Source organism: Thalassophryne amazonica, chromosome 20 (genome assembly GCF_902500255.1).
Source record: "Thalassophryne amazonica chromosome 20, fThaAma1.1, whole genome shotgun sequence".
Taxonomy (NCBI): Eukaryota; Metazoa; Chordata; class Actinopteri; order Batrachoidiformes; family Batrachoididae; genus Thalassophryne; species Thalassophryne amazonica.
The window spans coordinates 60,010,077-60,028,373 of record NC_047122.1 but is presented as its reverse complement, the minus strand read 5'-3'; the positions used below and the strand labels follow the sequence as shown (position 1 = coordinate 60,028,373).

General features: G+C 43.7%; 1 protein-coding gene across 2 annotated transcripts in view; it reads right to left on the bottom strand.

The window, feature by feature from the left end:
- trit1 (tRNA isopentenyltransferase 1) overlaps positions 1-18,297 on the bottom strand; it is a 74,735-nt gene extending 56,438 nt beyond the window's left edge. For both annotated transcript variants that reach the window (XM_034160942.1, XM_034160943.1), the window contains exon 1: positions 18,104-18,297. In XM_034160942.1, coding sequence (XP_034016833.1) covers positions 18,104-18,262 — 159 coding nt within the window. In that variant the 5' untranslated portion in view covers positions 18,263-18,297. The remainder of the gene's footprint in view (positions 1-18,103) is intronic.

Below are 18,297 nucleotides of genomic sequence, written 5' to 3'. Positions count from 1 at the left end.
TATATTTCATCATATCTCTGATGTACAGAGATCTTAGGGATTTCAGCTCCGATCAGTACTTTGAAATACCACAACATGTATGACACTGACAGAACTAGTACAGTCTGGTACTTAAATATCAACAGTCAAGATGTGCTTATTGTGTGAACATTCACTTTTAATTCAAAGGGTAAAACAAACATATCGCTTTAACTATTTAAGAGTTGCAGCCATTTGTACATACAATCACCGGCCACTTTATTAGGTACACCTGTTCAATTGCTTAACTCAAATAGCTAATCAGCCAATCACATGGCAGCAACTCAATACATTTAGGGATCCAGACGTGGTGAAGACAACTTGCTGAAGTTCAAACCGAGCATCAGAATGGGGAAGGAAAGGGGATTTAAGTGACTCAGAATGTGGCCTGGTTGTTGGTGTCAGACAGGCTGGTCTGAGTGTTTCACAAACTGCTGATCTACTGGGATTTTCACACACAACCATCTCTAGGGTTTACAGAGAATGATGTGAAAAAAAGAAGATATCCAGTGAGCAGCGGTAGTATGGATGAAAATACCTTGTTGATGTCAAGGGAGAATGGACGACTGTAGCAGAACATCGCCCCGTGGAACAGGGGTGTTAAAGAGATTAATAGTATAGAATAGAATAGAACAGAATATAGAATGCCAAGAAATACAGTATAATTTGTCAGCATTAAACAACAAGAAAAACAGGAAATACTGAGGTGATTGCTGGCCACTAGCCCTAAGCTTCACTAAAAGACGCAGAATTTAGCTGAGGCCAAGGCACGCTCCATTTCCTAATAAAATGAATTAAAAGAGTAAAAAGCGTAGAACTATACTATGCCAGTATGTTAGCTATACAAAAGGGAAAATAAGTGTGTCTTAAGTCTGGACTTGAAAGTCTAGACAGAATCTGACGGTTTTATTGACGCAGGGAGATCATTCCACAGAACAGGGGCACGATAAGAGAAAAGCCCCGGTCACAACCCACCGTGCGTTTTTTTTCGCCGTACGTTTTCTGCGGATGCCACGGCCACTACGTTTTTGTGAAAACATATGGAGGCAGTAGCAAGAGGAGGGAGGGAGTACGTTCAACGCACGTCTCTAGGAGTGTAACGATAAAGAGAGTTGACAATAAAGCAGTGTGTGTGTGTGTGGGGTCGCTTTTCTTTTTTATGAGCGGGACCGGAGCGGCAGGTGTTTTTCGCCGTCGGCGATGCATGAGCATGTCCAGCCTGCAGCGGTAAGTTGTACGAGTGTTTACTTGCCTCAAAAGTTACAGCTAGTTAACAGACTGAAGCTGTGGAGTGTCTGTGTTGCTGACGTTTGGAAATAAAGTCCAAGTTCAAATGAGAAGCTGCGTTGTGCATGCAAGTCTGTCGGCCACCGTAGTATGTGGTGAGTGCCGTAATCCGTACTGCCTACGTACGGATTTGGTTAATTCAATAGTAACTGAATGAAAATTTGCCGCTTTGAATCCGTACTGAGGCAGTACTCATAACGTGCGTCATCTGTACTGCTGGTGAATCCGCAGCGAAAGTTCTGCATGCACTAAAACCTCTACAGCGTGTCTGTGTGCTCCTAAATTCATACTGAGGCAGTACTTACGACATACAGATCTCCAAATTTAGCCCACGTTTTTGCAAGTAGACTGCACGCACGTGCAAGTACAGCGGGTTGTGACCACGGCTAAAGCTCTATGATCCGCAGACGTCTTATTCACCCTAGGGACAAAGTAGTCCTGCACCCTGAGAACGCAAAGCCTGGGACGGTACGTAAGGTTTAATTAGGTCAGCTAGGTAGGGAGGTGCCAGTCCATGAACAATTTTATAGACTAGTAGCAGAACCTTAAAATCTGATCTCACTGGGACAGGAAGCCAGTAAAGAGACGCCAAAATGGGTGTAATGTGGTCAAAACCAGATGATGAGGTAAAACTCATTCTAAAGTCAGTTTTAAGCAGAAACAAGGCCATTTTAAGCAGAAATGAGGCAATAATCCGTGATGCTTTGAAATGACTGATGCGCAGTGAATGCATCAGCTAGCAGCTCATGCTGCCGCGGTGCTTTGATCGCTTCCTCCGTCTTTTATTATGAAATAATGCTGAATTTACATGGAAATGATTGTTGTACAAAAGCGTCAGATATCTGTCACTGAGACAGATGATGACTGGAGGGCAGTTTGAAGCAGAAACGAGGTGATAATCAGTGAACAGCGGCTAATGACGCATGCGCAGTGAAGGCAGGGCGGGCCGAGTTTTAGGGGGGGATCGTTCGGTCGGCGACACAGGATCTGGCTCAGATGATCCACAGGGAAAACTAACTCATCTTGCATTCAATTTTCAAACTAATTTGAGGAAAACATTTAGAGACACAAGAGACGCAGACACAGGGACCTATTCTCTCCATCCTCATCCTACCCTTTCTGCAAAGCAAAGCTACCCCCCAACCCCTCCTAACTCTGATTAAATCAAATCCCTTCAGCTTCTCCCAAGTCATTCAGGGTCACCACAGCAGATCCAAGATGGATCATCCCCATGTTGATTTGGCACATTATACATCAGATGCCACCCCACATTACATGAAGAATGGGCAGGGGTAGTCTTGAAGCAGGAAACTTCTGCTCTGGAAACAAGCTCACTAACCCCCCACCCTTTCAATTAGCTTTTATAATTCCAAACCTGGTAGTTCCCAAAGACATACATTAACCAAAAGACAGCAGTGGAACCGCCCTGCATCTTAAAAAAGCATGTGAATGGATGTGACCTGTGGCTTGTGTGCCAATAAGTACGTGCCAAACAGCTGAATGTGCATGAGTGTGTGAGACAACGGGCGTTCAAACCCTGCAGAGCCTGCAGTCGGTCAGCCTCACACCCCGCGGGAGGCATCTGTTCCTCTGCTGTGCAAATGAAGATGAGCACAGACAACAAAAAGAGCATAAAAAAATTAAATAAAGAGGCTGACGGGGTCATAGATGGACACTCGGAGTGCACACGCCTGCACCAAAAGGAAACAGAGCCCTCCTCTGCCCCTCCACCTGTGAGTGCTGGATAACGTTCTGTAGATCTTTGGGATAATTCAAGACACACCTGGATCACTTGCAAAGATTTAGTCAGTTTTTAATCCCCCCAGTTAAAGAACTTGTTACTGTGTGCCTGACAACCCTAAGACAGACTTTGACAACAACAACAACTCGTTGGAAAATGGTCCTTGAATCACGTAAGAACTAGCGATGAGTATCTGCCGATGATGAGTCCAGATCCAATACGTCGTTCCTCTGAAGACAAACAGTTCAGTTTTTATTTCTTCTAACGTGGGACTTCTCTTTCTATAGATTTACCGGCCAAAGTGCAACCTTCAGTGTTTTATTTTTACCCATCTCTTTAAATGCCTTCCCCAGTTACACCTCCATAAAAATATAACTATGTCCCTGAATCCCTTTTTACCCCCCACCCCCCAATCTGAGGCAGCACCCTTCACCACCCATCCTGTCCTCCTCTCTCCTTCTCTCTGTAGGGAACGGCCCAGTAATGCCAGACTAATAAATCATTCATGGCATTACCCCGCCCCCACCCCCCCACCCCACCCTAGCTCCAGCTCCTCCTCTTCCTCTATCCTGACATCCTCCTTTCTGTCGCAGCTTTACTGTAGTAGTGACCGCATCGCCACACCCGCAGACCAGCACAGATCAGAAGAACTACAGCTGGTCAGCTCTGTCTTTTGGATGACTCCTACAGGCTTTAAAAATTAGGCAGCACAAATCAGACACAGGAAGCAGCATCCAACCCACCCCGAGTTATAACAAATATGTCAAATCCCAGACAGGTCACGGCCACACCAGACGGACAGACAGCAGAAGAGTGGATGAGAGAGAGAGTGGTATCAAAAGGAGGATCCGGTGTGAATTGTTGGTGCATTTCTCCCCAATACAGTAGCTGCGGACATAGGTTTACATATAGTACCCCTTACCTAATTACATTTTCCCCTAGTGCACATATCCCATGTTATCAAGTAATATATGCATTGTCAAACATAGTGCCTACCGTATCTTCCAGAGCGTAAGGCCTTGTCCCCACGGAAACGGAACTTTCCCTATAAGATTTTCCTTTTTCGTTGTTTTCAAAAAGTGTTCCGTAAACACTACACATTTCAAGAAATATCTTTGTCCACACAAAAACCACCTGAAAATGCTGAACATATGCCAGGCTTGTAAAGCTTCCACAAAAAAAAAAAAAAAAAAAAAAAAATGGAGACGATGACGTGGCATGTAGATAACCGGTGTAAGGAGCTAATCAATGTAGCAGCAGAAGCTAGAACTTTACAAGACGGCACACAAAGTAAATATAAAGTCTTCCTTCGGATTCATCATCACAGCCTGATGAAAATTGCTGTCCATACAAGATGGAAATACTTTAATTCCTTATAGTGGAAACTGCTTGTGAATAAAGGCGGAATTTTTAAAGAAGTCTCTCTGTGTTTGTCTGCTGCAGGTGCACTTCTCAGCCCGAGCTAGAGGACGCCACTGCTTTGTCCCACCGCTAAGAAGAAGAAAAAAAATAACTTTTCTTAAAAGCTGAAAGCCCTTTCTGAAATTATTTTATGAGCATTGCAGTGCAACATTTATTCATGATCAGCATTCATCACAGCCATCCTTCGTCTCTTTACCATTCTGCTAACATCAAAAATAAATCCCCTTAAGGATCCACCAAGACAGAAACAAAATAAGTTAAATTACACTGTTAACAACATGTCATTAATTATGAGCGGCTGAGCGTAGTGCAGTGCTTTATGCAGTGTACCGGCCCCCTTCCCCACTCGTGTTGCACTACAAGTTAGGAGATGAGCAGGTTTACGTTGATAGAATATGACGTATTTTGAAAAAGAGCATGGTCTCACATGGTGTTGCCAGGTCTCTGTAACAAAAACAGCCAAATTGCCACTCAAAACCAGCTTAAGAGGAAAATAAACCCAACAAAAAACAGCAAAACTAAAACTTAATGAAAGGAAACTGTTGAAAGTGCGCACAGGCAGCAGTATAATTAATAAAATGGAATACTTCAAAAGTAGCCCAATTCCATGGAAACCACAGACCTGGCAACACATCCCCCCACAACACAGCAATCAAGTTTGAACTGTTACTGATTTTGTGGCTTATTTTGAGTCATGTTTCCTTGTTGACCCCTTCTCACTTGCCTAGCATGAAAAATTGTACACTAGGTGATTTATCATCCAATTATGTCACACATGAAAAGATTTTTACGGAGGTAGAAGGTGATGAGGAAACGATTCATATTCATCAATAAGGTAAGAAAACAGACTAGTTTTTTTATATCCCAAATGCTCTTGAATGAAGTGTACACTCCAAGTGAAAACAACTCAAGAAGTAGCCGTAATAATAATATTAATAGTCAAAACAGTTAAATGAAAGAGCTTCGTCACTGACGTGACATCTGCGGTCCATGCTCCAGCGCCCTTCACCATCACCCGTCGGCACAGTCACAGCTAAGCATACATTGCTCGGGCACAGTACAGAGCACTCACACTACTCAAAAGAACTAGACTTGAAGGGTTAAACTTGCTTGGGCACAGTACAAGTCGCCTTGTGTGAATTGTACGCATACAGAGTGACTTTGATTTGAATCCCAAACTAACAAGAAGACACATTCCAGGTTAAGTAGCGACTCGACTTGATGTGGGTTCTTTTGGCTTGTGGCTCACATTCCACAAAACGTGTGAAAGATTGTTACTCTGTCACTACTTGCACCATGAACATTTTCCAAGGGTCACCGGCCACCAACGTTTTCAACACCCCCACTTGTACACAAAAGCATTAGTGCATGACCTGTGAAACTGACACCCCCCCCCCCCCCACACACACACACACACACACACACACACAACCTCCAAAGACCGCCTTCTCACACTCACAGAACCGATCACTCACACAGTCAAAACTTGAAATTGTTTGGAGTGATACTGTTTATTATGTGGCAGCAATTTTTAGCTATTGCTTTAAAACGTGATTGTACGAAAAGCGTTTAATAGAATCGTTGCTACTTTTTGGGGGGGAGCTCAAAGTATTTGGAATAGAATGTCATTTGCTCAAGTTTACGTAACGGAACGCTTCTGTTACTGGTGATTGACATCCACACAAACTTGATCCGCGCACTGCCACACAATTTGTCGTGCCAATGTGAACCACTTTGTTGCACCGGATGCCACACTTTGTCCCGCTAGATGCCACACGAAGCCTCCGCTCCTCTTTCCATGACAAAAACTCCTGTAAGAGTGGAATGTGCCGTTCATTTCCAAACTGGACGCTGTGTTTTATCCGGGACGTCGTCTGACTAGCACAGGAATTGTGAAAAGACGTGGACATCAGCACTTTTTCGGCACATTGAGACAGACGGGCGGAGGAATTCCGCACGTCACGGCGGTGCCGCATGGCACAAAGCAACTCTGTGATGAAGCCTCATGGGACATGTTCTGGCATGTCCAGGCACATCCACAATTTCTCGGGTAATCACTCGATAGAAAAACCATGGACAGCTGTCTGAACGCCATCTCAAAGCCGTCCTGTGAGACCAAAATAGAGGTGTTCCTTTGTCTCGCTCCATCAGCAAATCGGTTGTGACGCGCGAAGCCTCCGCTCGGCTTTCCATGACAAAATCTCTTGTTAAAAGTGAAATCTGCCGGAAAATGGGTGATGTCCAGCTCTTGTGATAACCAGAGAAAGTGCACACGACGGTCTCGGATCCACAGAGCCATCCATTTAAAAATGATCCGGTGGTTTGTGGCTCTCGATGGCGGCACGGAGCACGGTGCGCTGAGCGTCCTTAAAGTCGTCCTTAAAGCTGTAGTAACAGTCCTTATTCTCTACCAAGCCCGTAACATTTTCACCGAAAGCCAGATCAATTTTTCTAATGGCTTCCAGCTGCCAGTCTCTAACACTTTCTGAAAAAATTCTGATGGAAAAAAAGCCCAAATCACTCCACCATTTCCTGGCAATGAAACAACGACGAGAGGGGTGGACCACTCCTCACTCAAAGCCTGCTCACAGGCGAATGACGCAACCGACAGGCGTGGAAAAACTCACGCATGCGAACGAGGGTTCAAGCTTGTCTGTCGCAATCACACGTGATTCAAATCCATATGGTTTTTGAAAAAAATAATAAGGTCGGATACTTTTCTAATAGACCTCGTAAAATAATAATTTCGTAGTCGATGACGCATTTGCTCTCAGAATTTGGCTGATGAAACCATCTCTCAGTGGTGTCCAAACTATTCCACAAAGGGCCGAGAGGGTGCAGGTTTTCTTTGCAGCCACTGACTCCACCAGGTGATTTCACTGATTAACTTCCCTTTGAGCAGGTAGGATGAGTTCATCAGTGACATCACCTGCTGGAGTCAGTGGCTGCACAGAAAACCTGCACCCTCTTGGCCCTTTCTGGAATAGTTTGGACACCACTGCCATCTCTCATTGCTCCATGAATCACAAAGACATGATCTATAGCTGCAGGTTGTCTCATGCGCGTTGTGTGGCGGATAACACATTTGGAATCTTGTCTCAGGTAATTATTTTATACATACATACATATACATACACATATCTATATATACATACACATATCCATATATCTATATCTATCTATATATACACTCAACAAAAATATAAACGCAACACTTTTGGTTTTGCTCCCATTTTGTATGAGATGAACTCAAAGATTTAAAACTTTTTTCCACATACACAATATCACCATTTCCCTCAAATATTGTTCACAAACCAGTCTAAATCTGTGATAGTGAGCACTTCTCCTTTGCTGAGATAATCCATCCCACCTCACAGGTGTGCCATATCAAGATGTTGATTAGACACCATGATTAGTGCACAGGTGTGCCTTAGACTGCCCACAATAAAAGGCCACTCTGAAAGGTGTAGTTTTGTTTTATTGGGGGGGATACCAGTCAGTATCTGGTGTGACCACCATTTGCCTCATGCAGTGCAAAACATCTCCTTCGCATAGAGTTGATCAGGTTGTCAATTGTGGCCTGTGGAATGTTGGTCCACTCCTCTTCAATGGCTGTGCGAAGTTGCTGGATATTGGCAGGAACTGGTACACGCTGTCGTATACGCCGGTCCAGAGCATCCCAAACATGCTCAATGGGTGACATGTCCGGTGAGTATGCCGGCCATGCAAGAACTGGGACATTTTCAGCTTCCAAGAATTGTGTACAGATCCTTGCAACATGGGGCCGTGTATTATCCTGCTGCAACATGAGGTGATGTTCTTGGATGTATGGCACAACAATGGGCCTCGGGATCTCGTCACGGTATCTCTGTGCATTCAAAATGCCATCAATAAAATGCACCTGTGTCCTTCATCCATAACAGACGCCTGCCCATACCATAACCCCACCGTCACCATGGGCCACTCGATCCACAACACTGACATCAGAAAACCGCTCACCCACACGACGCCACACACGCTGTCTGCCATCTGCCCTGGACAGTGTGAACCGGGATTCATTCGTGAAGAGAACACCTCTCCAACGTGCCAAATGCCAGCGAATGTGAGCATTTGCCCACTCAAGTCGGTTACGACGACGAACTGGAGTCAGGTCGAGACCCCGATGAGGACGACGAGCATGCAGATGAGCTTCCCTGAGACAGTTTCTGACAGTTTGTGCAGAAATTCTTTGGTTATGTAAACCGATTGTTTCAGCAGCTGTCCGAGTGGCTGGTCTCAGACGATCTTGGAGGTGAACATGCTGGATGTGGAGGTCCTGGGCTGGTGTGGTTACACGTGGTCTGCGGTTGTGAGGCTGGTTGGATGTACTGCCAAATTCTCTGAAACGCCTTTGGAGACGGCTTATGGTAGAGAAATGAACATTCAATACACGAGCAACAGCTCTGGTTGACATTCCTGCTGTCAGCATGCCAATTGCACGCTCCCTCAAATCTTGCGACATCTGTGGCATTGTGCTGTGTGATAAAACTGTACCTTTCAGAGTGGCCTTTTATTGTGGGCAGTCTAAGGCACACCTGTGCACTAATCATGGTGTCGAATCAACATCTTGATATGGCACACCTGTGAGGTGGGATGGATTATCTCAGCAAAGGTGAAGTGCTCACTATCACAGATTTAAACTGGTTTGTGAACAATATTTGAGGGAAATGGTGATATTGTGTATGTGGAAAAAGTTTTAGATCTTTGAGTTCATCTCATACAAAATGGGAGCAAAACCAAAAGTGTTGTGTTTATATTTTTGTTGAGTGTATATATACATATATACATATATATACATACATATACATATACATACATATACATATATATACATATATATACATACACACGAGGGCTGTCAATAAAGTATAGGTCCTTTTTATTTTTTTCAAAAACTATATGGATTTCATTCATATGTTTTTACGTCAGACATGTTTGAACCCTCGTGCGCATGCGTGAGTTTTTCCACGCCTGTCGGTGACGTCATCCGCCTGTGAGCACTCCTTGTGGGAGGAGTCGTCGTCCAGCCCCTCGTCGGAATTCCTTTGTCTGAGAAGTTGCTGAGAGACTGGCGCTTTGTTTGATCAAAGTTTTTTCTAAACCTGTGAGACACATCGAAGTGGACACGGTTCGAAAAATTAAGCTGGTTTTCAGTGAAAATTTTAACGGCTGATGAGAGATTTTGAGGTGATACTGTCGCTTTAAGGACTTTTCACGGTGCGAGACGTCGTGCAGCGCTCTCAGGCGCCATCATCAGCCTGTTTCAAGCTGAAAACCTCCACATTTCAGGCTCTATTGATCCAGGACGTCGTGAGAGAACAGAGAAGTTTCAGAAGAAGTCGGTTTCAGCATTTTATCCGGATATTCCACTGTTAAAGGAGATTTTTTTAATGAAAGACGTGCGGACGGGTCTGCGCGTCGGGACGCAGCCGACGCGGTGTGGCGGCACAGGAAAAACACCTCCGTGTTGATAACCATTTGTAAAATCCAGGCGGCTTTTGATGGCTTTCAGTGGAGTGAGTATATGAGAAATTGTTTAACAGCTGGACATGTTCCAACTTGTCCTTAAGGCTTCCAACAGAGGTGTTTTTCCTGTGGCGGAGCGTCGCAGCAGCTGCGAGCCGACGCTGCAATCCGCCCGCACGTCTTTCATTAAAAAAATCTCCTTTAACAGTGGAATATCCAGATAAAATGCTGAAACCGACTTCTTCTGAAACTTCTCTGTTCTCTCACGACGTCCTGGATCAATAGAGCCTGAAATGTGGAGGTTTTCAGCTTGAAACAGGCTGATGATGGCGCCTGAGAGCGCTGCACGACGTCTCGCACTGTGGGAAGTCCTTAAAGCGACAGTATCACCTCAAAATCTCTCATCAGCTGTTAAAATTTTTTACCGAAAACCAGCTTAATTTTTCAAACCATGTCCACTTTGATGTGTCTCACAGGTTTAGAAAAAATTTTGATCAAACAAAGCGCCAGTCTCTCAGCAACTTCTCAGACAAAGGAATTCCGACGAGGGGCTGGACGACTCCTCCCACAAGGAGTGCTCACAGGCGGATGACATCACCAACAGGCGTGGAAAAACTCACGCATGCGCACGAAGGTTCAAGCATGTCTGACGTAAAAACATATGAATGAAATCCATATAGTTTTTGAAAAAAATAAAAAGGACCTATACTTTATGGACAGACCTCGTATATATATATATATATATATATATATATATATATATATAAACAAATATCAAGAAGCAGCTTGGATTGAAGCTGAAACTGCAATTACTTTAACTGCGAGTTAAGTTGGACACACGTGATTAATTGATTTAATATTTTAATCAATCGACAGCCCTGTTTAAAATATTATTTAAGTACTGGACATCTTGTTTTCATTCAGTATTATATCTGTCCCAGTTTATTTTGCGAATTTAAAAAAAACAAACAAAACAAAACAAAAAAAACAAGAGATATGATCAGAGCCTAACAACTGTGATCCAATCCGAAACTTGGGTGTTGTGATTCGTTAAACCCAAACAATATACGTACAAGTCAAATACATTCCGGAAATGCCCCCTTTGCAGTTGCTGGATTCCGTTTTGGGAGCCACCAGCTTACAGTATCCACGAAGGCAACACTGAACACCAGCGGCAAACCTCTATGGATAACATGTTCTTTTAATGAGTGCATATTATCCACTTGCATGTCCAATGAACTGTGGGCAGGAGGCATGAACCGGGACGGGGGGTGATAATAACACAATGGGAGTGTTAGGGAGTGTGGGAACCAGTTCTCTCGGAGACAATATACACTTCCCAGTGGCCACAGCGCACCCATTCACCATCAGCTGCCGGGGCGGCATAGCACGGCACTGAATGTGCACCAGCTCAGCACAATGCTGCTTTCTCCCAAACAAGACCAGACTGTTTCCTCTCCCAAAGACAACACCGTTCAGCCTCGTTCTCACATAAGCCGTCTCTTTCTCACTCGCGGTGTGTCTCCATCTCTGTCGCATACATCGCCAGGAATCGAGCAACAAGGCCAGAGACTGTGGAGCGCGGTGCGGCCTGCGGCGTTCTAACTAGGCCACTGTTTGGAGCTGCTGCTCGCCAAGATATTCTGGTCTGAAATGTCATTAGTGCAACCCAGTTTACCCACAACCAGGTGACTGGTGGAGAAGCTGCTCCCCGCGGGCAGCGGCGCTCTCCAGGACACGAAAGAAGGGGGGAAAAAGTGACAAAACCTTCTTAATGACAATGACATTAAATATCGGAAGTGGATGAAGCAGAGAGATGCTGAGTGCGTCTCAGTGCTACGTGACTCAAACTCAAACCGCTATCCCGCCTTTTGCTTCGGGAGCGTACCCTCTGGTTGCTGTGGCAACAGAGCCTGAGAACCAAACGTGGAGGGCGGGACAGAGAAAGATGAGTGGAACGACGCAAGCTTTAGAAATGTGATTGAAACGCCGCCGTCGCATAAACACAGACGAGGGTGTGTTATCCTATTGCCGCCATAGTGCGGCAGATGGCCCTCGGAGGTTTTTGTTTATAGAGAAAACAAAATAAATAAAATAAATTATATAAATAAATAAATAAATTTACAAAACCGCAAGCTGACAACTTGAAATTCCTGATTTTGTCCCATAATAGACTGATTTCTAATTATATCCATTTGGTTTTGTACCAATGACTGGCAATCAATGGGACAATGCTGCCCCCGCGACCCGACTCCGGATAAAGTGGAAGAAAATGGATGGATGGATGGATGTTAGAGGTGGGTGATACAACCCAAAATTAACATCAGTATTTTTCTGGTGATGCAAAATACAAAAAAATGCACTGTGCACAATTTCTCCAATCACAGCCAGAGAAGCCTATAATTTCTTCTGGGTTGTGTGGGTGTCTTGGTGGCTTTCCTCACTTGTCTCTGTCTTGCACAGTCACTCGGTTTTTGAGAACTGCCTCCTCCAGACAGAGTTACCATACAGTACCACACTGTTTGTATTTCTTAAAGACTGACAAAAATTAAGTTCAAGACATATCAAGTTAGAAGAATCCAAACGCACAGTGTACATTTACTGTATGCACTAACAGAAAAATGGTTTTATATGTGTGTGTGCATATATTATATATTATAGTGGTCCCTCGTTTATCGCGGGAGTTACGTTTTAAAAATAACCCGCAATAGGTATTTTTATTATTTTAGGTTATTTTATTTTTTGATTTTTTATTATTTTACACTTGTCCTATCAATTTTACTGCCCTGGAAACTATGTCAATAAAATCAGGGTGATACAAATCTTAAAACAGGGCGATACAAAAAAGACACTGAAAATACCAGGCTTTGTATTGCTTCGCTTTTCATCCAATCTTGAGCCCCCATTTCTCAACCCCAGCAATGACACACCCCCATTTTGTGTTCCCCTGGTGACAAGTGCAGGATCCTGATACAGGATCCAGATCATTTCATTCAACCAAGATGAGAGAGTTTTAGCCTCACTAGCAGGGAGAATTTTACAACTTAAGTCTCATACTGAAGTTGTGAGACTCCAAGAAGTTAGTAAAGAGGACACTCATGACTTTATAGAGAGACATAAGAACAAAAACACCACCAGGAAAACAGAGTGATGTGAATTTGTTCAATGAATGGCTGAGTGGAACCAAGAAGCAGAACAGAGGGCTCCTTGGTCTTTCTCCAGTGGAACTTGACAAATGGGGTTGACAATAACTACTCGTATATGGTTCTTGTTCTTTATTTTTGTTATAATATGTGATAAATATCTTGTTATATGTCTGTTTATTTATCACGCCCTGTATCTGATACAGATATATCGGGGCATGATGCATGAACAGATGTGATAAGGTAGGTGTGTGTGTGTATATATATATATATATATATATATATATATGTGTGTGTGTGTGTGTGTGTGTGTGTGTTATAAGAGCCAAGTGGCCTCTGTGTGCATGTGTGTATGGCTTTGATCACGGAGACACTAGGAAGAGCTGACATTTGCCATTTGGCATGCTTATGTATTTTGTGTCATGGGTGAATGCTGCGAAAATGGAAAGCTAATATTTTTTTGGAGAAATCAGCAATATTAGCTGACAACAGTGAACAATGGATGCTGTGCTGCAGTGCACCATGGGACTTCAGGGTTTTGGTGATTTAAATGTTATTGTGGTTCATGTTAGATTAATAGTGTTGTTACGGTTATTGATTTATTGTGTTTTTGTAGTTCAGTTGGTTCAGTCAGTTTAGTTAAGTGTCATGTTGGTGTTACCATGAGTGGCAAGTGTAGTGCTTTCGATGTCTTCCGCCACCATCTCTGTTTGTGGGTGTGTAAAAATAAAACCACCTGCTTGCGGCAGAATACAGAAGAGACAAAAAGCTCTGGCTCAGTTTTTGTTCTTCCATGCAGCTCGTCACAATATATTAAAAGAGATGTGGTGTCTGTGTACATATATATGTGCATCCATGTGTGCGTGTGTTTAACTTTGATCACGGACAAACTGGGAAGAGCTGACATTTGGCGTTTGGTATATTTATGTAATTTTGGTCAAGGATGAATCGTGCCAAAACACAACACTGATAGGACTCATATTTTTGGAGAACCTACGGATATTAGCTAACAACACTGAACAATGGACTTTGATAATTACATTCTGGACTCACACGCCATTCCAGCAGGGGGCAGTAAATAATCTATATGTTAAAAGTGTGCGTGTGTGATTTTATTTACTAAGTTCAATTTCAGTACATAATATAATTGCAAATATGTTAAGAATACACAGATAACACAAGCAAGTGAAAACACTTATTTCCATTGTGGTCCATTTAAAAATGAAATGACAAAAATAATATTAATAGTGAAAACAAAAATTATGATAATAATAGTGCGTATATGATAAGAAGAACATAAACTGACATTGGGGTGAAGGTGAGGCATTATTGTAAAGCGCTTTGAGCATCTGACGCAGATGGAAAAGCATAACATAAATGCAGTCCATTTACCGTTTACATATTCAATGACTTAGAAATGTACATGTATCCACCCCCTGACTTGTTTAAAGAAAACTGGCCAAAGCAGACATCACCTTAACCCATCATCTTGGCTTTGACATTTTTATTTAATTTATATCAAGTTGTAGAGATTTGCTTTGAGTTTAAGGAGGATAAGCTTGAATTACTTCATGAATATAAAATGACATAAACCAATTAAAATGTGTAAAATCCCAAGGAGCTGAATAGTTTTTCAAGGCACTGTATATACAGGGGCAGCTTTATAATAGTTAAGGGCAATTCTACGGCATTATCCGGTTATCTTTGTGACTGAGCTCAGACATGAAGGACACATCCATGTCTCAGTCTGTTCGCACTCACTTTAGTTTCAAATGCTCGCATACATTTTCATCCGCTGTTCATTTTCTCTTCAAAAACTGTCCTCGCTATTGATGCATTTTTTCCAACCGTCAAGGCTTCAGTAGACGATTGCCATGTATGTTGATTGGACTACTACAAGCTGTCAGAAGTGCAAAATAACTGTATTTTCCTGACTATAAGTCACAGTTTTGTTCATACTTTGGGAGGTCCTGCAACTTGTACTCTGGTGTGACATATACTGAGAAAAAAAAAAATTCATTCATTTTTTTGTCCTTTATCCGGGTCATGGTGTTAGCAAACCAAGCAGCCTCACCCATACTTCCTTATCCTACACCGTGTCCTGAAACTCTTTCTGGGGGATCCCAAGTCTTTCCCAAGTCAGCTGGGAAATGTCCAGGGTCTGTCCCCGGGGCCTCCTCTCAGTTGGACATGTGTGGAAGACCTTTATACATACAACAATATGAATATGAATATTGAATACTGAATTGAATGAATATGAATATTCTTAATTCATAATTGGGAATATTCTTAATTCATAATTGGGATTTGGCTGTTCAAGTGGAACTGTTAAAAAAGTGTTTTTCACTGCTCAGCTGCAACACTACAGGCTATCTAGCCTCAAGGTCAATTGCCCACTGTTTACCTCCAGAGGAATTTATTCAGACCTTGGTGAGATTATTTGGCTCCATTCTTATCTCAACCTACAAAGCCAATAACTGACTTACACATGGACTGAAGCATGCTCCGGTTTCTCCTTTTACCTCTCTTCCTGCCCCTCCCCCCCTGCGGCAGGCCCCCGTTCTTCCCAAGCTGGCAGGCGGCGCGACTTGACAGTTGCAGCGGCTACCAACACACTCACATCGACTCAATTGGAAAACGGACTGTTCAAGTTTAGTGCACATAAACAATGTCAAATGTATATGTGTTGTCTTAATTCTGATGTGTGCCATTATTATGGTAAACAAGTAATAACTGTAGATTAATTGCTGTTTGTATGTGGAATGTGAGTGCGGAAATCTCGTTGTTGTAATGACAATGACAATAAAAGCTATCTATCTATCTAACAAAATGTGTCCTCTACTTTTAACCCAACCTAATTACACTTAAGAGAAAATCCAACCCCTAGGAGCAGTGGGCAGCCACAGTCTGGCGCCCGCGGACCAACGCAGACCCTAAATAAGCATGTTTTTGATAGCGGGAAGAAAGCGAAGTGCCCTGAGGAAACCCATGCAGATTATCTTGCGACAATGACGGTGGTGTGCTATGAGATGCTGTATTGTGAAAAAGGAATACTTCAATTAAAAAAACAGAATAATGATTATGTGTTGATGTCGGTCTCCTTTTTTAATTACGATGATGATTATTATTATTTCTGGGAGGTAAACACCCTCCTATACTTATGTATATAATGGTGAAGTTTCTTACAATTGTTGGCCAGTTCCACTAATAAGTCGAGCTGCAACATTTAATCAATTATGAATCGACTATTAAATTAATCGAAAAGAATTTGGATAATTGATTAATCATTCTTTTTTAATTCATTTGAATTTTTTTTATTTCAGCCTCTGAAATGTGAATACTTTGGTTCATTTTCCTATTGAAAACCACTCGACTAATTGAGAAAATAATTGAGTGATTAATCATTCATGAAAATAATCATTTAGCTGTAGCCTTTGAATGACTTTTCCCCCCAAAAAGCCATTTATGTTTTGTTTAATGATGCTTAAGTAAACACTTCTGAAATGGATATTCTTCTGTGACTGGAAGAGGACTTACTTTGGCTATTTGTCCGAAAAACGCTGTGACAGGAGCATGAAGAGTGATGGGGGGGGGGGTTATGTTTAGGGTTAAGGGAAGGGAGAGTGAAGTTGGGGGTCTGGAGGGGATTATGGTTAGGGAAGGGAGAGGGTGGTTGGGGGGTCATGTTTAGGGTTAGGGGAAGGGACAGTGTGGTTGGGGGGTGTGGGGCTTATGGTTAGGGGAAGGGAGAGTGAAGTTGGGGGGTCATGTTTAGGGTTAGGGGAAGGGAGAGTGTAGTTGGGGGGTGTGGGGGTTATGGTTTGGGGAAGGGAGAGTGAAGTTGGGGGTCTGGGGGTGTTATGGTTAGGATTAGGGGAAGGGAGAGTGCAGTTGCGGGGTCTGGGGGGTTATGTTTAGGGTTAGGCAAAGGGAGAGTGCAGTTGGGGGGTCTGGGGGGTTATGGTTAGGGGAAGGGAGAGTGAAGTTGGGGGTCTGGGGGTGTTATGGTTAGGGTTAGGGGAAGGGAGAGTGAAGTTGGGGGTCTGGAGGGGATTATGGTTAGGGAAGGGAGAGTGTGGTTGGGGGGTCATGTTTAGGGTTAGGGGAAGGGAGAGTGTAGTTAAGGGTCTGGGGGTGTTAGGGTTAGGGGAAGGGAGAGTGAAGTTGGGGGGTCTGGGAGGTTATGCTTAAGGTTAATGGAAGGGAGAGTGAAATTGGGGAGGTCTAGGGGGTTATGTTTAGGTTTAAGGGAAGGGAGAGTGTAGCTGGGGGGGTCTGGAGGTTTATGGTTAGGGGAAGGGAGAGTGAAGTTGGGGGGTCTGGGAGGTTATGCTTAGGGTTATTGGAAGGGAGACTGAAATTGGGGAGGTCTAGGGGGTTATGTTTAGGTTTAAGGGAAGGGAGAGTGTAGTTGGGGGGTCTGGGGGTTTATGGTTAGGGGAAGGGAGAGTGAAGTTGGGGGGGGTCTAGGAGGTAATGTTTAGCGGAAGGGAGAGTGAAGTTTGGGAGTCTGGGGGGTTATGGTTAGGGGACGGGAGAGTGGAGTTGGGGGGGGTCATGGTTAGGGGAATGGAGAGTGACGGGGGGAGGTCTGGGGGGTTATGGTTAGGGTTAAGAGAAGGATTAGAAATAGCAAAATAAAAAAAACACGTCATGAAAATGTTAAAAAAAAAACCTGTGACCCGCTAAAGAGGGTCACGTGATGACGTCATCGCGCTATACCAATCACACCATGTTCCGGACAAATAGCTAAAATCGCCTTCCGTTCACGGAAGAACATCCACTGCCAAACACTTCCGTTCTTGTTTGTCAACCAGCACCTTTCGAGAAGACACGTGCTTGAATGCAACGCCGTGTGACACAAACTCACTGAATTCACCGTGTAAGTTGAGTTAAAATCAGGGTTTTTGCCGATAGTTGAATGATTTTATTCGATCATCGCGAGCCTTCTGGCTGCCATCGATCAGGGACTTAAATTCTCTCCTACCTGCATTGAGTCGGCGCTGATTATTTCGCCCTGAAGCCGCTTTCCGATCTCGATCGCCAGCTTGGACTTGCCGGTGCCAGTGGCCCCCAAAATTACGACTATGGACGGGACCACGGCCCGCCGGAAAACACCACGGACGCTCCGAGAGGACGCCGCCATGACGCTGCTCCTCCGTGCACGGCTGACGCCTCCGC